The sequence below is a fragment of the Drosophila navojoa genome, chromosome 2 (assembly GCF_054131105.1).
Source record: "Drosophila navojoa isolate 15081-1374.11 chromosome 2, UAZ_NAV_1.0, whole genome shotgun sequence".
NCBI classification, from domain to species: domain Eukaryota; kingdom Metazoa; phylum Arthropoda; class Insecta; order Diptera; family Drosophilidae; genus Drosophila; species Drosophila navojoa.
Window position 1 is genome coordinate 26,190,949 of NC_142890.1, and position 22,811 is coordinate 26,213,759.

The 22,811-nt window shown below is 40.5% G+C and overlaps 3 protein-coding genes across 48 annotated transcripts in view; 2 read left to right on the plus strand and 1 right to left on the minus strand.

Moving 5' to 3' along the window:
- Nucleotides 1–5,264, plus strand: part of gish (casein kinase I gish) — a 36,251-nt gene extending 30,987 nt beyond the window's left edge. For 21 of the 41 annotated variants that reach the window (XM_089265755.1, XM_089265754.1, XM_089265758.1 and 18 more), the window contains 4 exons: nt 257–319; nt 1,142–1,240; nt 3,568–3,674; nt 3,844–5,264. In XM_089265755.1, coding sequence (XP_089121881.1) covers nt 257–319; nt 1,142–1,240; nt 3,568–3,674; nt 3,844–3,913 — 339 coding nt within the window. In that variant the 3' untranslated portion in view covers nt 3,914–5,264. Of the gene's footprint in view, nt 1–256; nt 320–1,141; nt 1,241–2,460; nt 2,737–3,567; nt 3,675–3,843 lie in introns of all 41 variants that reach the window. The other 20 variants (XM_089265763.1, XM_089265760.1, XM_089265780.1 and 17 more) reach the window with 8 other exon arrangements.
- A 2,589-nt stretch (nt 5,265–7,853) lies between these two features.
- On the plus strand, nt 7,854–11,371 carry Zip89B (Zinc/iron regulated transporter-related protein 89B). Its single transcript, XM_018099835.3, has 2 exons — nt 7,854–10,410; nt 10,985–11,371. The coding sequence occupies exons 1-2, from the start codon at nt 9,171–9,173 to the stop codon at nt 11,206–11,208; spliced, it is 1,464 nt and encodes a 487-aa protein (XP_017955324.1). The 5' UTR covers nt 7,854–9,170; the 3' UTR covers nt 11,209–11,371.
- Nucleotides 11,372–15,686: 4,315 nt separating this feature from the next.
- Sulf1 (Extracellular sulfatase Sulf1) overlaps nt 15,687–22,811 on the minus strand; it is a 40,557-nt gene continuing 33,432 nt past the window's right edge. For 4 of the 6 annotated variants that reach the window (XM_018099497.3, XM_089259322.1, XM_089259320.1 and 1 more), the window contains exons 4-11: nt 20,010–20,942; nt 19,624–19,950; nt 18,886–19,555; nt 17,874–18,817; nt 17,508–17,818; nt 16,751–16,951; nt 16,584–16,686; nt 15,687–16,521 (exon numbers count right to left, since the gene is read on the minus strand). In XM_018099497.3, coding sequence (XP_017954986.1) covers nt 16,422–16,521; nt 16,584–16,686; nt 16,751–16,951; nt 17,508–17,818; nt 17,874–18,817; nt 18,886–19,555; nt 19,624–19,950; nt 20,010–20,821 — 3,468 coding nt within the window. In that variant the 5' untranslated portion in view covers nt 20,822–20,942 and the 3' untranslated portion in view covers nt 15,687–16,421. The remainder of the gene's footprint in view (nt 16,522–16,583; nt 16,687–16,750; nt 16,952–17,507; nt 17,819–17,873; nt 18,818–18,885; nt 19,556–19,623; nt 19,951–20,009; nt 20,943–22,811) is intronic. The other 2 variants (XM_089259318.1, XM_089259315.1) reach the window with 1 other exon arrangement.

Below are 22,811 nucleotides of genomic sequence, written 5' to 3' on the forward strand. Positions count from 1 at the left end.
GTTATAATTCTTCCGGTTATAAGGCAAACAATTTCCTAATTACTAAGTTTAAAATGTTATTAATTTACTCTGACTACTTTAATAGTTTAAATTCGCTTTCTTTTACTCTGTTATTTCAATCTCAAACTCTTCTCTCCTAACGGCTCTTTTACTTGGTTTCTGCTTTTCGTTTTCTCGTTTATCTATCTAAACAAAAACAAAAACAAAAACCAATATCCAATACTTTTTTCTGATTATTGAACCCGACTTGCTGTAGGACGTCTCGTATTTTGATTTTGATGAAATTGATAATGAAAATGAAGAATATATAATACTTCAGGTTAGAGTTAGTAGACCTAAAATATATAGTACATGTTTTGTACCTGGTTAGCGTTTAATAATAACTGTATATGAACACGATTGTCATTTCAGTGAGCTAGAAAAGGATAGATAAATGTAATTGCTATATTTGACTTATGTATATTTAGATGTTGCTTTTTAATTTATAAGCTCTTGACTGTGTTAACTCCAATTTTGCTGCTTTTCGATTCCATTTGCTCGTTCCTCGAAGGTAAATTTAAATTCTGGGCACTGCGTTGTAAAGAGGTCCGGTTAAAGGAAATACATGATTCGTAGTGCTAGATAGCTTAGAAGTCTAATTGCTACTGTAAAATGTTTAATGACTAACAATATGGAAATTTGGTGAACGGTTCTAACTGCTACATATACATATTTAGCTGCTGCTGCACACCATTTACACACACTCACACACACACACACACACATACAACTGCAGGCGTTGGAATTTGATTTTGCTTAAGTGTTATAATTGTTATCAACTTGGTTATTATATGATTTATTGTTGTAACAAGTTTAGCTCATATGGGCACACACTCGACTTGAGAATTGCTTTAGTTTATACTTTTGTCGATAGCCACAAACAATTAGCGTCTAGTCTCTCTGTCTCTCTTTTTCTATATCTTTTGAAACCGATAAAATAAAATTTAATAATTGACAAATTTATGCATTGCTCGCTCGCTCGCCTAAAACCCATAAAACCATCCGACACACTGTAAAACGACACTCCAACCGATCCGATCCGATCCGCTCCGTTCCGATCCGTTCCGCACTGCTCCTCTACTCCGGTCGATACCAACCACAGACAAATGCCAAAGGAGGTGTTGCTGCGTGGCCGGACGTGCCCAAGCCGGGTGCGACCCTTGGCAATCTGACACCCGCCGATCGGCATGGTTCAGTGCAGGTAAGTCCAGAGTCGTAGACGAAGCCGAGGCTGAAAGCCAGGCGCCACTTTTGTTACCACATTTCGTTTCTCTGTATCGTTCCGTTATCAGTTTGGTTTTGTTTTCTGTAAATATATCGAAATTCATGATTCAACTAGAGAACTAACTGATTTGAGCGCTACCCTCCCCATGCCATATCAATATCATTGGGTATCTATTCTAGGCTCTACATCTTAAGCACATAAATGTTCTCTGCTCTATTGTTTCCCGATCGTTGAACTACTCTCTTATATGTGTAACATTAAGCATACGCATCCATTAAACATATCCATATATATCCTTAGATTATTTATGTACTTACATTATTTTCTGATAATGATAATGATAATGATAATGCTAATGACAATGATGATGATGATGATTACAACAACAAACAATATCTATTAATTGAATTACTCGCAGACTGTTATATTTTTGGCCTTTTCAATTCTAATGTTTTCACTTGATTTACTCTACATTAGCTCAACAAGGTACTGAATTCAATATATCCCAAGTGTTTCTATTCTACCTAAGTACAATCGTTCGGTTTGTTTGTTCTCTCGTTCCGTTCCGTTTCCACTAGTTCTTTTTCTCGGACATACTTTTTTGAAGTTTGAAATATACTGCGCCGATTACCAAATGGAATGCATAGCTTGATATCTAGTTGAAAGAAAAGTAAAAATATCGAAAACGATTGCATGTCGAAAATATATGGATAATATGAATGTAGAGAACAATGCAATAGCTCTTGAGAAGATCTCTCTTAAGAATGACTATTTTTTTTGCACCGCATGACGTTAACCCACACTGATCGCATACTGCATGACCCTCACTATAGAATCCAAACACTGCATGTACTATTCACATAGATATATCTCTCTCCCTCTATATATATTACCATAGTCTGCACACTTTTTGAGAATTCGGCAATAATTAGATTATCATAATCCTTTACACAGTAAAAAATGTTGGATAACATCCAATCAATTCGGATTTTCAATAGGCTTGAATTCAATTTCATAGTCAACAAAATACTCTTCCCTTAGATCAGGAGGAAGAAAGGGCATTGACATCAAAGGGAACCAAAATTTTTTACTGTGCACATAATCAGTCTCATTGGCATGCCCATTCGCAAGCAGAGTCAACTGCTTAACAGCCAAACAAGAAGAAGAAAACAAACCAAAACCCCAACTTATTACAGAGATTGCCCGAAGATTCAAGCTCGGACGATGATAGCCCATTTGATGCTTATTATGAGACAAGCGACGGCGACGATGGGCCCAAGAAATAATAACCACTTCTACTTCCACTATCTACCACTATCCGATATCTGCTATCTACTATCTTCTACCTACTACCTACTACCTGCTAGATCCAGCTACAATTCTGTTTGTCCAATAAACTTGCCTACCCCAAAACAAATATATGCTATAAGGTTTTATTTACATGTGTTTCTAGTGTCAACACTGAGTGCGAGGTATTTTCTTATGCAATTTCTGTGGCCTGTTCTCCAGTCTAAGATGTTATATATATATATATGTGTGTGTGTGTGCGTCCGACCTGTGTATGTGTGTGTTTCTGTGTAAATACATTCAGTTAGGATCAACCTTTTAAAATTTACTTTGCTGCAAACGTGCTGAATATGGAAAGGCAATCTCTGTAGAACTGAGCTGTAAAGTAAACTCATACGCATCAGATGCAAATCAGCGATAAATCTCATATAACACTATTGAATATGTAAAAGTTTGTAATTTTTATCTTCTACATTCATTCGTAATTAATTGTAATTCAAATTTCATTTGTCAATTGTATATAGAAAAAGCCATTTCAGAGTTGCATTGAGTCATTTTAAGTAATACTCAGTAATACTCTTGTACCGCTTTGCAAATGATGTTGGGGGTAAACCCCATTTCAGAGGCAGCTCGTTTGCAGCTCATCAGAAAGACATGCAAATAACGCTCATGCGAGAGAAAAAGTATCTAAATTTGATCACATTCACTCGATAGCTGCACAATACTAGCTAAACCTCATCAACTTCCTGATGGGACATTGTTTTTGTTCATTGTGAATTCTGTTTCGTTGGTAGAGAATAACCGATTATGGTTTTCATATATTTTTGACTAGCGCTATAAGCAACAGCAGGGTTTATGATGCGTCCAATATGTATTTTCACCAAGTATATTTAATATAAATACAGACAATCTATGTACCCTCTATGTTTAGTGTTAGAGTGTGAGCGTGATTCGGTCGAAACTAATGCAAATAATGCTGTGCAATGCTCTGCATTCTGCTTGTGTCGTTTTTACAGGTTGTGAGTTCGACAAACGGCGAACTGAATGCGGACGATCCCACGGCCGGACACTCCAATACGCCCATCACCCAGCAGCCGGAAGTAGAGCTTGTCGATGAAACAAAGTATGTTGCGCATCAGATGCGATTGCTCTTGGTGAATCGATTGATTAATCGGTCGATCATCGATCGATTTGTCAATGAGTGGATCGATCGAATGAACTGTTTTGGTGTTTTTGCTTTGTCGTTTTAATGCGCATCTCTCTTTTCGGTTCTTTTTTGTAACTGTTTCTAGTGGTTCCTTATATTCCAGATGTTGTTGTTTCTTTAAACGAAAGAAGAAGAAATCAACGCGCCAAAAATGACTAGAAGGTGTACAATGTAGTCCAGAACGCGAGGCAGTTACCTTGCTGCGCGCCACTTCACATTCAAACTCACGGGATAGCGTATTGAATAATCCGAGTCAGGATTACATCCAACAGGCAACGTCGCAGCACACGTTGCGTTATCCTCCATCCGCGTCGATGTTGACGCCAACACCAACTACAAATACACCGACACTTCCGTTGTAATTTATATAAATACAGAAATCAGCAAATAGAGAAAAGCAAAAAAACCACAAAAAATTAAAAAAAAAAGAAGAGAAGAAGAACATAAACAAAAGCCTAAAAACATTAAACACCACAAACAGAAAAACAGAAAACTGAAAAAAAAAAACAGTAAAAAAATTGCAACAAAAAAAAATACAAACGAAAACAAAACAAAATAAAAGAAAAACACACAATTTTATTATTATTTTTATTATTTACCAATTTTGCGTTTATGTTAATTATATAAATTATTATAATTATTAATTGTATTATTAATAAAAAAAAAAAACAAATGAGAAACAAACAGCAAATAATATACATCAAAATTTAATACAACAAAATAACAACAAATACAAAACTGTCATATTACATTTCATAATTCAAAGCCAGGCAGCTCAAAGTCGTGCTAAAAGCTGAGAATGAATCCAATCGATCCTAACTTTTAAGAACTTGATACACTTATACACACACACACACACACACACAGCCACACATACATACACACGCCACAGCGTACCACTTAAAACATATTTATATAAATCTATACAGATATATATTTAAAAACTAGTGCAGCGTCAAATACAACAACATATATAGATACATAAATATTTATAGACAACAAATTGTACATTAAATACGCGTATTTCATTCGAAGAACTATTGAACAAAATGAGAGAAATTATATTTCGTTTGCGCCACCATCACACACACACACCCACACACACACGCACAGCTCATGCGACACACTGTGCACCCCCGCAGCCCCCTCTTAGCGTAGGCAGCTTTTGTTTAGCTCTGATTTTTGATGCACTTTTTTATGAATATATATATATATATATATATATATATACATATATACTTATATATATTGTATATGCTATTGTACATAATTTTTATAACTAATGCCGAAAGTCAAGCATGATATGCGCCGATTAAAGTTTTTGTAGTCGAATTCATTTTGTACAAGATAAGTGCATTTATTTGATTAGTGTGTGTCTTTAGGTCAATTTTATTTACGTACATTTACAAAATTTAGATGAAAGAAACAAAACGAGTTAAAATAATCGCATGCAGTGCAGCTGGAATTCCACACATAAAGCCTTAACCAAAAAGAAAAGAAGAGAAAGGGAAATCTATTAGCACACTATCCTTCTAGGCGGCACCTTGTTTTCCAATAGCTAACAAAAGATTAAAGCAAATACACGAGAAGAGAAACTAAAAAGTAATTAAAACACTAGAAACTACTCAAAATCAATCACACTTTATAGTTAATGTTAATTGAAAGAAGGGAAAAGATAAACAAGAAATATCAAGAGAAAATATAAACAAAGTACTGAGCTATTTATTTTGATATTACGTGATACTAAACTTACATACTTACTACACTAAAAGCTGCCTGCAGCTACGTCTCCCGACCCCATTCATACATACGTGAACGAACACAGATCTAAACCTCTTAAATAATATTCATATATGTGTATATATCGGTATATATGTATGTATGTATATGTGTGTGCGAAGCAACAGCTAACTACTTTCAACCCATCTGTACGAATTTGTTTTCCTTCCCCATTTGAAAAAAAAAAAACAGCAACTCTACGATATATATATATACATATAAATATATATATATTTTAAACAAATTTTTTATACTTATAAATATACATACTACGAGAAGAGCAGGAGGAAGTTAGATGCAAATAGTGTTGACTTTACAACAAGAAAAACAAATGAAGCGAAAAATTCAACTTAACTTTAAATGTGTTTTTGCTATTATATTCAAACATGGGTAAACAAAAATCAAATTTCAAAACATTGCATGATACATAAATCATAAAAAAAAATAAAATAAAATAAAAAACATATATAAAACTTACCAAATTTCTTGTATAGTTAAATGAAAATCATTTGTATTATATATGAAATCTAAAACGTAAAAAACAAAACAAAAGAAAATTATGCTAAACAATAATAAGAAAGCGATATTTATATGAACAGTCAAGTATAACAAATTATAAATACAAAATAATGTACTTTAATGTTGATAAAGAAAAAAAAAATGAATATACACCACAACAAATTAAGCGCATGCATTGATTAAATATATATATATATATATATATATATATATATATATATATATATATATATATATATATATATATATATATATATATATATATATATATATATATATATATATATATATATATATATATATATATATATATATATATATATACCAAATCGACAGCAAAACAGAGAACAAGTCGGCATTCAGAACAGTTTTTGAATTATACAGACACAGAACGGAAATCGAGCAGAATGGAGCTGGAGAGGAAGCATAGGAGTGCGGGGGAGTTGAACCGGTTGGCGCAAGCAATGCACGCAGAGCCTTTCGCTAAATGCAGGATAAGTAGTTGACATTGTTAACTCTGGCAAGCAGTTTTAAACAAATTGAACATTTAAATTAAATGCATAACGCGAGCGACAAAAACAAAAACAAAAACATTTAAAAAATATTTAAGTCATTTACAGCTGAAAATGTTTTAAGCGCCATTTCAGTTGAAAAGTGAAAACAAGTATGTAAAAGATAAATATTGTATAAAAATGATTTATTATTAATTATAAGTAACAAAACATACAAGATTTAAGTAAAAGAAAGAAACCCCCTAAGAAACAAACCGAAAAAAACAGAAAAAACAAGCTAAAAATGAAAACAAAATAAAAGAAAATTATTAAAAAAAATAAAAGTGTCGTGATTTATGACAGCTTCTAAATGTATTACATTATCTGGATGCATGAAAATGAATTTCTTAAATGGTATCTGATATGAAAAAATTTTTTCTTAAAGGACACGAATGGATCCATTCATTAGTCGATTGATGGACAAATACTAAGGTTGACAGTTTCGTCGGTCGTATTTCCGTTTTTGCATATCGGATTATTCTTTGCCCAACGTGCTTTACGTTTAATGCATTTCTTATACTAAATTTGATCATGCGCTCTCCGATGAATTTTCTCTACCGTTAATAAAACCATTGTTTTCTGGTCATCATAGGAAAATCACTCACAGTGCTTAGAAATGATCAGATTAAAATATTGATGACCTGGAAGATCTACCACATTGTGTAGTTGGTCAACAATCCTTTCGATTATTGTTTCACTCTCTATTTCTCTTCCTTCCGTTAGAAATAAAATTTACAAGCTAGTTTTAGAGACGTAATTTTTTATGCATAATTAAAATAATATATTTGCCGCATGTGACTTGCTCAATAGTTGGATTTTCCGTACTGTCGAAGCGTGATTTGTTTTTCGCTAGATCGATAAATCTCTTTTAAATAGGTAATTACTAATCCCTTTTATCTTTATTGTTGTCAACTGAGCAATAGAAACTTATTCAACGAAATCTATAGACATATATTAGAGTTGTTTTTCTCAATTTTTATCTCTCGCTAACCTGTCATCACGAACTGATGAAGTACAAGAATAGATCTATATACATACGGTCTACGGTCAATAAATTATATAGTGCATGACATATGACGATGAAATTGTTCTGACAGGTAACATTTTGTACAGACATATAGTGTTAGGCATGTAGATATTTAGTATAGATTTTTTATGAAAATATTTAAAAGCTAATTTATCATTAAACTTGGATAAATATAACTAAAAATATACATAGAATATACATATAATAACATTTTTGTCTGAAGTGGCAAATTTATTGCATTTATCTAATAGCTGTATTTATAAATGTACAACCTGGGGCAGTTTTGTTGAAACAACTATGCAAATGTCGTCACCACATCACAATTGTTGACGGATTGCGATTGTGGGCTTAATTATTAAAAATATCAATTCAACTGCAGCTAATCGGTCGCGATCGTGCGCATGACTAACACTTTGCTTTGTTTTTTAAGTGAATATATTTAATTAATAATTATTTCATTTACACGTTTTTCCGGCAGCGTGATCACATTGCTCGAGCGAAGCCATTTACAGCAATTGCTAATTATATTGGTAACTGTTTTTGCACTTGACTACGTAAATTGTGCAAATTTAGCCAAGACAAACACCAAAAAGCTTTTCGTGGTTCGCCACAAAAGCTTTTGCTTCGATTGGCCAAGCGGGCAGCCGCCTGAGCAGCAATTGCTCAAGAATTAACATGGAGCAAAGCAATTGAATCCTAACAAAAGCTAGCTAAAGGTCAGACATCTCTGTCGCACTCTCCGGCGATGCAAAAAGTGAAGGGATTCCAATGAACACATTACTAAGCTAATATTTATTACATATGCTTGCGTATGTGTGCGTGAGTGTGTGCATGTCGGATGTGTGAGTGTGAGCGATTCGTATTATGCTTAGCCCAAAGCAAACTGAAGTCGCTCAACAGGTGAACGTTCGAGTAGGCAGAAGAGAGCAGGTTAGAGCTTTAAGAGTATCGCCGCTGTTGACGCTTACTTAATTTGCTGCTCACGTAGCGTCGAATCGAGTCGAGTCGAGAGTATTTAGCTGGCGTATGTTGCAGGCGGGCAGGCAGAGCAGAGCAAATAACTGCAAGATAGACAGCGGCAGCTAACTAACTGCCAGCAGCAACAGCTCCAGCCAGACTCGGTTTCAGCCAACGCCAATCAGTCTGTGAGATTGCTCCGAGGGTTCACGTCTTGTGTGGCGGCAAAACCAAATATCTCAATACCAACAGCAAGAAAAACGAGAAGAGCATTAAGTAAAACACTTAAAAAACAATAAGTCGAAAATAAAATAAAACGGCGAGCGTCGAATCCCGTTTCTGTGAGTGCGCAAGAAAACCTTTTGGATAAGAAAAGTTGGAAAGTGAAAATCGTTGACATTCAAAGCAGACATTGCAGCTGGACTCCCAATGCAGCACTTGCTGCCCGAGCAACAATAACATTTTGGCAATTGTAGGCCAAAGACAGAGAGAGGGAGAGAGCGAGCGCGAGAGCGAGAGGCCGAGAAAAGGAATAATTACTGATCTGCTGAGACACACGAAAATAAATTCAAAGCAACAATGAATCAAACACAAGTGAATAATTTTCTGAAGTGCTTCCTGCAAATTGATGAGCCCGCTCGTCACTTGGCGGCACATCACAGTGACCACGATCACGACCACGACCATGATCACGATCACGATCACGATCACGATCATGATCACGACCACGATCACGACGACTCCGGCTCTCTGTTGACGGCTAAAGTAACCGCCATGGTGGTGCTCTGCTGCGCCAGTGCTCTCTGTGGTTCCATTCCGTTCCTGCTGAATCGTTATTACCGCTGGACAGAGAATCAAACGAACGCCCGTTCGGCCACCGTGGTCAAGTGCCTGCTCTACTTCGGCGGCGGCGTTCTGCTGGCCACCACCTTCCTCCATCTGCTGCCCGAGGTGCAGGAGGTGGTGGAGCAGCTGCAGGAGTGCAATGTCATCGGCGAGCTGACTTTCCCGCTGGCCGAGCTGCTCATGTGCTGCGGCTTCTTTCTCATGTACTTCGTGGAGGAGGCCATGCACTGCTATGTGCACCGGCATCACCAGGACGACGCTGGCGCTGCCTTCGAGCGTGGCCACAGCATTCGCCACAGTCACCTGGTGAAGTCGGAAGGTTCTTCGACGGCGCCAAACGGCGATAGCTCCGAGCTCACGACGTCTGGCAACAATGCGACGCTTTCTGTGCAGGATCTGATGCACAACGATCTGGAGCAGCAGAAGTATGGCGCAGTGCATCAGGAGAAGCACAGCCACAACCACAGCCACGGACATGGCCACGGGCACAGCCATTTGCCCATTGGCGATGGCTCCCTGGCGTCGAATGACATGCTGACCTCCTCGCTGCGCGGCCTCTTCGTGGTGCTGGCGCTGTCGCTGCACGAGCTGTTCGAGGGCATGGCCATTGGCCTGGAGAGCACCGCCAGCTCGGTGTGGTTCATGTTCGGCGCCGTCTCGGCGCACAAGCTGGTGCTGGCCTTTTGCGTGGGCGTCGAGCTGATCGTGGCCCGCACCCGCCTCAGTCTGGCGGTGCTCTACGTGCTGACATTCGCTGTTGTCAGTCCCCTGGGCATCGGGCTGGGCATACTGATTAGCCATGGCCAGCATGGAGCCGGGCCCAACCTGGTGTCGGCCATACTCCAAGGCTTCGCCTGCGGCACGCTCATCTATGTGGTCTTCTTCGAGATTCTATCGAAGAATCGTTCCGGTCTGCGCGCCTATCTGGCGCTCTTTATTGGATTTCTGATTATGTTCGGATTGCAACAGATCGGTGAGTAAACAATTATGTGTGCAGGTGTGTGTGCGTGTGCGTGTGTGTGTTAGCTTAGGCAAGAGATCGCGAGAGCTTTGTGATTCTTCAACCGGAATCAAATCCGACGAAATAGGAACAGGTTCTTTACAGAGCATGCGTACTGAAAAGATAGATCGACAGCTTGTTTTTGTTATTTTTGCGTTTTTAACCTTGTAACAGACATCGTCTGCCCCTTGCTCGTCGCGCTGCGGTCTGAGATGCCGGTGGTTTTACGTACGAGTACACCGCAAACAAGCTCAGGAAAATCCCGCAGTGAAATCATCTCAGCTGCCGGCCAAACCAAATACGGAAAAAAGAACCGTCTGTACTTTCCATTGCTCTGCGACAATATCAATATAGATATCAATTGCGGCAAAAATGTTTCCATATACAAATGTATATACATAAATGTGTGTGTGTATAGTGTATAAAGATTTGCACACGTAACGATTCCGGTTTAATTTTTCAATTTGTATTGCATCTCAGTCGAAACTTGTTTTGCGACCTACGTTTTCCGAGTCTTCAAATCGCATCTTTCCATTTCGTCTTGCAGGTGCCAGTGGAGGTCATGGCCATAGCCACGGCAACAGCTGTGGCGCTTCGGACGAGGATCACCACGACCACGACCATCATAGCGCAGCAGACTCCAGTGCAGACGCCCACCCACATCACACCGAGGCTGAGCAGCTGGAGGCTGCGCACAAGTACAAAGAGCAGCTGCAGGTGCTGCGCCAGGTGACCCAAAAGCTGCTCGAGGCGAATCCCAATCATCACTGAGATGGACGGATCGGTTGGTTCTACTGGATGTAGGACATGCTAATATATAAACCCTTTTACTAACTGCTAAGCAGCAATTGTAAATACGTATTATAAATCTTTTGTATTTATCTAGGTAGTAATAAAGATGTAAATCAAATAATTAAATTATTAGAAATATAAATACAATCAAATATAGTTAGCAAAGTCTTTTTATTATAATCGTAGCATAGACATCAAAACTCAATTTAGGCAGTGATAATTCATTATACAACACAATAAAATATATCATCAACGGAGCACAATATGATTTATTATGATATTTACCTAGACTTCACACATATTAGCTTGATCTGAAATTTCTCTTGAAGCTCAATAAAAAGTCGCGAGATCTGAAATACTTCTCGATAAGAACTCAATGCTAAAGCAAGGGCAAGTGGAAAAACACAAAATCCCAAACAAGAATATTTGTATATCTCGTATATCTTGTATATCTTTCAGAGCCGAGGATGCTCGCTCAGTAGTTCAGTCTGACATATCGTGACAATATTATAAAAACCTCCGCATGGGTATAATTAAACATGTACAGTAAACACTTAACACTTGGCGCTTTTTGACAGCCGCAATTAAATTGATGTTGTTAATTAAGCTTATGATTGTTGTTATACGCCTTAAACGATTTATCGAAGCATCTTTTTGCGGCTTTAATTAGATATGGAAAATGAAAATCCTTTGTGATATTCCATTGAGGTTCGCTTATTTAGGTATAATTATTTCCATATGTATCAACATTTCGCTAAAGATTCTTATGAATTCTTGTCCGACTGAATTGGTCTATGGCATCTGTTAAGTGGTATTCATTGTAAAATGAAAATTGATTAGCCAATTGATAATCCCTTGCTGAAAGCTCTATCCTCATTTATGATACCATTTCAAGCTTGTTACCAAGTGAAATTATCTTCATTGCTTTCACAAAGGAAAATTGCATAGCCGAGTCGGAAATTGACAAATATTATTTGGCTTTATCAATTAGCACAAAATTTCACACAATTTATTTACCTATATATATAATATACCTATTGATAACTGATTTACTAGATCTTGAAGAAATTCATAATTCTTATTCTCTCAAAGGCAAAATAAACTTGTGCAAATATTATCATCAGTCACGCTGCGAAGCAATATTTTTTCCATTCCCTTTGTTTTTTGGGAATGTTTGTTCAACTATTTAACTAAATTATCAAGTACGTCGATAGTGATAAACTAAAAGACTTTTTTGCTTAGCTAACCAACATCTATATTTTAATATGCGCATGATAATGGAATGAAGTACTAAAATCAGGGTGTATCTGATTTCTTGACTCGTGTCTACTTGGGAAAACCTATTCGTAGATAACTTTGATCTTAAGTTTTAATCTCGAGTTTGACAAAGCATTATCAGGGGAGATAACTAATGCACTTATCGTCTCTGTGTTATGTTTAGTTTATTTATAACTTTTAAGAAACATTGTATTATGCAAATAGGTTTATCTGATGCCTCCAGATATAGTAGAGCTCAGTGCGGATTCTCGTTGAGTTCATCGTTCCATGAGTCGCATAATTTGCTTATGTGATATTTAACAGCTGCCCAGTTTAGTTTGTGTACGTGCCTGGCACTCCACGCTGAGTCCCTCCACGAGAAGGCCCCGTTTCAGGTGAGGCAATTCTGAAATTGTGAAATTTCAGCACGATAACTCGATTGAAGTGCGCAAATCGTAAAGTGGCCCCGGTCTGCAATAAATGAGCTCGTTGCTATTCCAAGATCGAGCAATGGCGGGCGTTGTGGGGGCGGGCTGAGTGGGGTTATAATAACGCTGGCACAAAGGCCTCGCTCAGGCCCATGTACTGTTACTGTCTGCCTGGTTACCTAGGCACTAGGCAGGTAGGTACACAGGTACATATGTATGTATCCGTCGCCTAGTAAACAACAATAAATAAATTTCAAACTGATAACTTTGTTGCTTGCGCAAAATTTTAACACGATATCTCCCCATGTACGCTCCGAGCGACAACTATCTCTCTCGCTCTCGCAGTCGCACTCGCACTCGCAGTGGCTCTCGCAGTGGCTCTCGCTCTCGCTCTCACGCACTCGCACTCGCTCTGGCCCATTGTCAGTCAGTGGGCTCTCCTCTCTTCGGCTGCGATAAGATGGGAAGGCCCCCAACCTCCTCCTGCTGCAGCGGAAATTAGCGCGTCAAGTGTCAAGTGTGAATTGCCAAGTGGGTAACAATATTTGACAGCAGCAGATGAAAACATCTCGGCAACTCAATTAGCGCATACGGCTGATCTTATTTACATCTGGGTCTCATGTCGATGATGTTGTTCGTGGCAATAAATTTTGATTCGGCTCCCTTGGCTTTGGCTGCCCAATTCTTGGCTTTAGCTTTAACTGTACTGTGGCCATCTGGAATTGTGGAAGCTGCCTCAATGCATACACATTCTAATGCCAATCAGCGACTACAAGTGTTTGTTATCACTGATTATCACTTATCAGTCGTAGCCTGTCATGCATATAAAATACATGCACACACATTTACTCAAGTGATTGCCAAAAAAAATGTGATGTTCGCATTGATAGGCTTTTATATATTGCCCTACTCTAAGCATCAGTGAAGAGTTTCCGATACCTGTTAACAGTTAATAATTATTATCTTTACAATTCGGCTGATAGCAGTGCTTAAGTTGAGTAACTAAGTTTTTTTTTTTATTACAAATGCTGACCTGGTTGGGGCAGACCGAGCAGCAAATTATTTCTAAAAAGCTACTGCATACACAGATAAAACTGTTTGCTCTGATTGACTGACTGACTGACTGACTGACTGACAGATTGCCGTTTAGTTTATTGCTTGAGCCATAAAATCTGGGTTGCTATAAAAGTTACCTTATGTAAGGTGAATGAATGTTCACGCTTGGCGAAAACAAATTAATTATTATGTGTTTAGAGCGCAATTGAAGAAATATGGAAATATATGTGTGGGAAATGTTTAGGGAGTGAAGAATCTACAGTATATGTATATACACAGTGCAATTCACTATTTAAACTTTCTCTTGGCAAGATCTACATATCGTTCTGCTCACTAATTAAGTAAAGTTTTCGAAAAGTATTGAATCAAGGCCCTGACCTCCATAAGATCAATGCACACACGTTTCTTTCATTCAAATCGAACGAGTCCGAAACATGTTTTCACTTAAATTAATTTACAAACAAAAAGAAAACAGATTGTTGTTCATTCTGTTGATACGAATAGTATTTAAATGATTTTTGGCACCCTGAACTAGAGGGCAGCTACCTGTTGTCTACATATTGTTCTTGTTGTTTGTTTTGCTATGAATATTTATTCGTGTTTCTTTTGTTTTATATTTGAGCATAAGTATGCCACAGATTTCGTAATGCTCCATAGCTGACCGAATGTTTCTGTTGCATACTTTTCGAAGTTCCAACTAATTTAACATAATTAGAAAAGTCTCCCAAGTCTATTTCATGAATATTTTTCTCTGGGAGTAAGTGAAATTCAGACTGGTTTACCATTCGGAATGTGAAAATAGAAATATTGGATTCAATCTGAATATAAAGAAAATTAATATTTATATAAGTTTAAGTTTAATTTATAATTATTAAGTCTATGTGTAATACATGTATAGCTATGTTAAATTCGGTATGTATTCATGATGTTCAAGTTAACTGCAATACAGACTGAATATCATATTGAAAATAAATTTAATTAGCTAACTGCGTTGCAATCTGAATTCATGTCACATAAAATTAACAAACTCGAACGAACATAGCTTAGGAAAGTTTTTGACTTTATTTACAGCTGACTTCTTTAAGAACAGAATTTTAATTCTAGTTGAAAAATTCTTTTCTTTTCCTTTCCTTTTCATATATTTTTTCAGACACGTGCTTCGCTCCAATGTCAAGAACTTTCTCGGCCAAACGAGTATCGTTCATACCACAACCCAGACAAAGGCAATATGCGAGTGCGCTAATAAATTTGCAAATAAGTATCAAACGCAGTTGATATTCACTTTTGCTATTCATACAACATCGACTGAGAGACAAGCTCTTCAAGCTATTTGCCCATTATATTCAAAAATTGGCCGAACCTGAGCATAAAAATATGTTTGTGTAACTGATAAAATATGTGCAATCCCTAGAGTTGAATGTAAACCTGCTAAGATATTCGTGAAATCCGGTTGTCAAAGGTGCGAGTGTCAGCCGTGACAAATCAATTCTCTCAGAGTACGTCACTAATTAGCGATAAGCGTGTGCCATTATCATGTTTTCAAAAATATTGACAATAGAAATTTTCTCTCAGCGATTAGAACATAATACACGTCCGAATAATTAGGAATAACGTGATCACTTCACAAATGCTAAAGATTCTCTAATTAGTATTATCGAAAATCAGAGCTTGTTCATAAAAAATATGTAGGAGTTATTCAATAAAACTCATTTAGAGTTAAATAGGTACTGATTTTTACATATGCATGTATTGCTTTATTTTGTTAGATTAAGTGTGTTAAATAGACGATATTGGGCTTGCTAGAGCAGTTACAATATTTGTTCATGGGCGTGAGGCCTGCTACAAACAAGTTGACTTACACATTAGAGCACAACGAGGCAATGAGTGACCACTGTCCCACAATTTCCATTCTAAAACAATAACAATTTGTTATTTGCGTAGCGTTTTTAGCGTTTTCCAATAAATACAAATGCTACAGGTGTGTGTGTGTGCGTGTTCGTATGTAAATAGGATCTATATGGTTAGTTAATTTCTTGGCTAAGTGTACTCGTCTACTCTAGATAATTTAATTGTAAAACCAATTGCGCTAAATAATTTATGTAGGGTGTAAATATTTTCACTCTCTCGTCCTAAATTTATGTACAAATTAGATCGCTTAAATGCTAACTATCTTTCGTTAATATTGCGGGCTCAAGCCGAAGAAGCAAAGAAGAGACACAGTTACAAGACGTCAAAGATACCGAACTAAGTGTAAGTTGAATACAAAGAAAAAAAAAAACACAGTCTTATTTACTTAAAAGAAAATTGAAGAAAACGCCAGGACGCATTCCACAGCTATCTATCCAAATATGCAAGCCGGAGCAATGCGCTGAGTGGGCGTGGCAAGCTGTAGGATACGCATATGTGTGCTCACTGGGCACTGGGTGGAGGCAATGGCAATGGCAACACAGCTCAGGCAGCCACAGCGGGCACCGGCGGCTGGGGCAGGAGGCGATGGGATTGCTGCTTCCAGGGGCGACGCTTGAGATGGGTGTTCTGCGAGTTGGTCCATCTGTGAACGAGTTGAAGTGAGTTAAGGTCTGAAACAAAATCGTGTCTCAGCTGCCAGCTTGCCTGTGATATTTGGAGAGCTTGCGTCGCTTGGCAGATGGCACCACATCCATGTCCAGCCGGCTGCCCACAAAGCCAAAGTTGCCCACGCTGCCCGACAAGGGGTCTGCGAAATACAATAAATGTCTAAACGCGCTCCCAATGAGAGATTTATTCCACTCGTTGCTTACTGTGCTTCCGCTTGTTGCTGCGCTGGACATGATTGACGGCGGTGGGTGGGTTAGCAGCCGCTGACATGCCCAGCTGCGGCAGCTGGCGGCGAATGCTGCAATTGCGTCCGCGGCAGCTCTTCAGGCGCTCCAGGGTGTCGTGCATGTGCGATCTCTCAGCAGGCGTTAGACTAGAGGCCTGGTTCTGTGTCTCAAATCGATCTACATAAAAGGGAAATTATATTGATATTATTACTGCAATTTACGACTGGGATGTGAATGTATTGAGTATGGGATATATGATGTGAGTTTTTTTTTTGACATATATTTCTGATATGAATATATTGATTGGCTTTTTTATGGCCACTTATAAGCTTACAAGTTATTGGTTTTAATAGCCGTTGAGTTCTCTTACATCCTCTTAGATAAATATACAATATAAATAATATTGTAATTAGTTATTCTACACTCTCTTACATTCCCTTAGATCAATTTATATTGCCAATATGATTAGGATAATTCTCATAGATTCATATACATACGAATACGAATTATATTGTACTTATGTCAGATAATATTGATATGAATGGAGTATGGCAAATAACACTTTGGTTCCTCAACATTCTCTTACATTCCCCTTGATCTATTCATATTGCCAAGATTTTAATTTTAATTGATAATTATGATTATGACTAAAATATATGGAGCATGTGAAATAGCTCCTAGGTTCTTCCACATTGTCTTACATTATCTTAGACCTCTACAGTCGTATCCTTACCTATAGTGAGATTATAGAACGTAATCAATCCCGTCGTAAATTCACAGTAGAGAAAGTCGTGGGTGGCATTAATGGTGCGTAGGCAGGAGTAGGTATTGTTGTTGGCATTCATGCAGAAGCAGAAGGGACTGTCGTTCCAGAAGGGCGCCGTGCGCCAGTGCTGATTGTCGTGCGAGAAGCAGTTCATCTTCTCCGACAGGCATTCCTTCTCCAGGCGCGCCTTTTTGAGGCGCTTGCGTTCCTTCTTGCGCTGGCGCTCCTCCTTGAGCTTACGCCGTGCCTCGCGTGCCATCTCCTTGGAGTCGGCATAACTGAAAATATATTGCATGAATTACTGAAAATTTAATTTTGTCTGCCTTAGCTTACCTCTCGCCCACATCTGGCTCGCAGTAGCACTCGGCACGCGATGCATAGTGTGGCGTCTGGGGCTGATCCGGGAGGTCGTAGCCAGCAGCTCCTCCGATACCACGAATGATATCCTTTTGGCTGCCGCCATACGTATTTGGCAGCAAGACGGAGCGGGTCGTGCTGGCGATATCACCAAAGTAGCTCATGTTGAACTCGGGACCGGCTCCCTCCTGGAGCCCAGCTGGATCATTGCGTCGTCGGCCCTCGCCACGTCGGCCAGCCGCAGCCGCTTGCTGCTTGCTCTCCCGCATCTGCTTCTTCATGTCCTTCAGGGTGCTGATCTTGTCCTTCAGCAGCTTGATGAGCATATCAATTTGGTTGCGAGAGGTGCGCCAGGTCTTCTCATCATCGTAGATCACATCCGAGCAGTTCACCTTGTCCGTGCTCTCTTCCACATAGCAGCGGGTGCCGCCCTTCGAGAACTTCTCACCGCGCCCCAAAGGGACTGCGCTGCGATTGTACAGCTCGTGCTCATTGAACTTGTGCTCCAGCGTCTCCAGAGTACTCTGAATTTGCTGTATGACCCCAGCGATGGCCTCATTAGAATTGGAATTGGAGCTGTTCGCAGTGAGGTTCTGCATGCTGGGCGCCTCCCGTTTGCTTCTGGTCTTGTGCTCGGCAAGCAGATCGACAGCCTGGTGTAAGTCGAGCAGCTCCTCCATTTCGTATGGCAGCTCTGAGTGATAGACCTCCTCGGCCACTTGGCGCTTGTGGCGTCTCTTGGCCAGGTGCTGCTGGTGCTGGTGGTGCTGCATTTGAGTGCGCTTGTGCAGGCGGTGCGGATGCAGGGATGTAGTCGGTGCTCGGATCTTGGTATAGACCAAACCGTTCGAGGTGAAGCAGGCGCAGTTGCGTTGGTATTGCTTGCGTGGCATCGCCGCCAGCTGATGCTCCAGTTGCAGCTAAAAAGTCAGACAATTGATTGAGCACCTGCTTGCATTACTTGACTGGTAACAAAGCCCATACTTACATGGAACTTGCACTTGTGCTTGCGCCAGCGTCCCTCCTCATTGACGCACTTCCACTTTTGGCCCGGCAGACAGTTCTTTAGCAGCGCCGGATCCGAGCACTCGGAGTTGAGTCGCATCATTTTCGTGATGTAGGGTGCTATGGGCAGATGGTTGTCCTGCTGGTGCAGCAGGTCCTGCTCCTCGAGCTCATCTTCATCGTCTTCTTCGGCCCCAGCATCTACCAGATCCTCGTCGTCCGCCGCAGCCGCTGAGCTGTCCATGGCATCGTCGCCATCTTCGTCTTCGGCGTCGGTGTCCAGATCCTCTTCAAACTCCTCCTGCTCCGTTGTGGTTGCCACAGAGCTCAACAGGGTAGCTACTGTGCTGGAGATGCTGCTGCTGCTGCTGTTGACGTTCTCCAGCAAATCCTCCAGCAGCGTGCTATTGACTAGCTTCATGCTGTGTCGATCCGCCAGCAGACGCGCCCGGGATTCGGCTATCTGCTCTGCCGTCTCCCGACGACCTGAGCTCTCGATGAGGAAGCTGTCCGGCCAGGTGTCGCGCACCACTCGATTGCGACTGAGCAGCAGCGGCAGGATGCTTCGTCCGTCCATGTGCTGCGGTGTTGGCACCCCACCCATGTCCAAGAAGGTTGGCGCTAGGTCTACATTCAGCACGATCTCATTCACACTGCAGCCAAGAGAAGACTCGATTAGCATGGATTGAGCTGATTGAGGAAATCTGCATGGATTACTTACACCCTGGACGCCTGGATTCCCGGACCGCGTATGAGGAAGGGCACACGCACATCGAACTCGAAGGGGAAGCTCTTGCCCTTGATCAAGCCGAACTGGCCAAGGTGATATCCGTGGTCCGAGGTGTACACAATGTACGTGTTGTCCAGCTCACCCAGCGCCTTCAGCTCGTTGTAGACTCGCTCCACGGCCACATCGACGCTCTGGAGTGTCTGCAGGCGCTTCGTCATGAGGATATTGGTGAAGCGCATGTGCACCGGCTGCATGGGCTCCGTGACCCGCAGGATCCACTGCTTGTCGGGATTGGGCGCGTGATCATAGCTGGGCGTGCTAGAGATCGAGTAAATGATTAGTATGGCTATATGACTCAAGGAGAGATCGACACTCACTGATGCGTGGTCACGTTGTGGAAGAGGTGGCTGTACTGTGGCGCAGAGTCCTCGGGTCCGTGTGGCGCCGGGAAGCTCATGGTCAGCAGCACGGGCTTTCTTTGGTTTTGCTGCTTGGAGGAGCGCAGGAAGGCAATCGAGTCGTTGGCTATCAGATCGGGATAGTAGTCCTTGGCATAGTCGAAGCCATGCTTGATCTTCTGCCCATTCAGGTTGATGCTGTAGTTGTAGTACTTGGAGTTCATGATCAGGCCGCCCCACTCGCGCCACCCAGGCGGTATGTAGGAGCCGTTGTACTTGTTCAGATACTTGCCAAAGTAGCCGGTGCGGTAGCCCGCATTGGACAGGTAGGTGGCATAGGAGCGCGTCTCGTGCGTCGCCTGCCACTGGGGGCTGGAGCAGTTGTCGTTGTTCGTGAACACCATGTGGTTGTGCACATACATGCCCGTCAGCAGCGAGGAGCGCGCCGGGCAGCACATGGGCGTGGTCGTGTAGGCGTGCCGAAACTCGGCGCCGCCATCGCGCAGCAGCCGCAACGTGCGCGGCATGAAATTCAGCGAGCCCAGCTCCACATCCTGGTCGTCGGTCAGGATGAGGATTATGTTGGGCCGTCGCTCGCGAGCCGCATTCGAGTCGCGCGAGAAGCGCTTGGATCCCCCACTCGAGTGGCTGCGGTGCTGCTGCTTACTATGCGACTCGCTTGCCAATGGCTCTCGCTGCTCCTTGCCATCAGCCGACAGGGGCAGCAGGTGTAGCCCGAACACGAACAGCGCCAGGCAGCAAATGGCCAGGTGAGTCCTCAATGGCGGCATCTTTCACTATAAAATCTGGTGGCTGGTGTCTTCTGACTTGGCTTAGATGCTCTCACAAAGAAACGCGGCTTACGTCAGCTGCCACATTATGAGACGAGCGCAACATGCATTAAATACTACTCTGAAAGTAGATTAAGAAAGTTCATGTAATTTAATAAATTGCGTAAGTATTTGACTAAATAAGAGAGTGAGGGAGAGAGTGATAGAGTGAGAGGGAAGAGAGGGAGCGAGAGTGGACTCTGAGAGAGAGAGGGGCAGAGAGATGTTAAGATAAAGAGACGAAATTGAAAGATATATAGAACGAGAGAAATGGAAAGATAGAGCGGAAAACGAGAGGGAGAAAGACAGGAGCGATAATTGGTAGACAGAGAAAAAGAGAGCCAGATTGAAATGTGGAATGGGAGAGTGAAATTACAGCTAGACAGACGGACATAAATGTACAGTGAGGGGGTGAGAGAGTCCAGGGATAGATATAGCGAAGAGCACTGTTTAAAGACTCTATAAATCAACCTAGAGAGAGTTTGACAGTAAGAAGGAAGAGAGAGGCAACGTAAAAGATAGAAACAAAAACAAACTAGTTAAATATTTAGAGACAGAAAGAGAGTAACTTAGAGGGAATTAGGGAAAGAGAAACAAGTAAGAAAGCTCTAGTCGAGACTGCTCGACTACGAGATCCCCTGAACCCTACAAGCAACTGATATTTCAAAAATAATTAGCAAACACACACGCACACACACACACACGCATACATACAAATACACGCACACACACACGCATACAATCAAACACACGCATATACACACACTCACATATACAGGCGATTGCGCTTGGGTTGCGCTGCAGTGTTGGCAATATTAGGAGAAATTATTTGTTGAATAATTTAATTTCTAGGCGTACGATCGTAATGAAACTTTCAGAACGTAATCATAATGTTAAAATGTATGTGTATACCGAAGCACAAGTCTCTAGTATTTGATATACGACTTTTACAAAGATGAGGGTGAGGGGGTGGATTTGGGGGTGGGGGGTAAATTTTAACAAAAACCGAAATTGTATGACATGCGTCTTAATATACATTTTAAATTTGGAGACTCTAGCTTGAAAGATGTAGGAGATAAAATTTTTTTAGTGATCTTCGATAAGGTTTTTTATCGATAAAAAAGTATCGGAATGAGTTATCGTTTTTTAGTGATAAACTCGATATCCGCGTGATATATACGGACATTTTAAAAAAAAGTTGAAGTCTCTAGCTCTTGTATCTTCTGAAATCGACGCGTTCAAACATACGGACAGACGGACGGACGGACGGACGGACGGACAGACAGACGGACAGGGCTAAATCGACTCAGCTCGTCGCCCTGATCAAGAATATATATACTTTGTGGGGTCTGCCACGCCTCCTTCTGCCTGTTACATACATTTTAACAAAACCATTATACCCTGATTTCCCATTTTCAATGGGTTCAGGGTATAAAAAGAAAGGAGAAAAAAAATATTTTAAGCATATATAATTCATCTTAGATAATTCATAGTCTCATTTCATATCAATGTTTTCATCTAGTTCACACCACTTCACACTCGAGTCTTTATTCACACTCACTATCTTAATATCATTGTAAATTTTCGTCTCTAAGAGGTTTTCCAGTTTCTTGTAGAGATGAAAGTCTTATTGATAATAGAGCGTAGATAGGCTAACTTTGTTCATATTTGTAAATGCTTATATATATACACATACATAGGTCATATATATCATATAAAGAAGATAAATGTATGCGTAAGCGTATCTCCCAGTCAACGCTTTCTTGCCTCACGCTCAAGAAAGTTAATTAAAACAGATTTCTTTTCGGTTTTATTGCCGCCTACCTTTCACCCAAGCACCGGGGTTTAGCAACTGTTGCAAAACTGTGCTAACAAAGCGCCAATCTATGGCTTTTCGCATCGCATATCTGGGTTAAGATCTGTGCGCCATCTTAGAGACGCATCTAGTTGG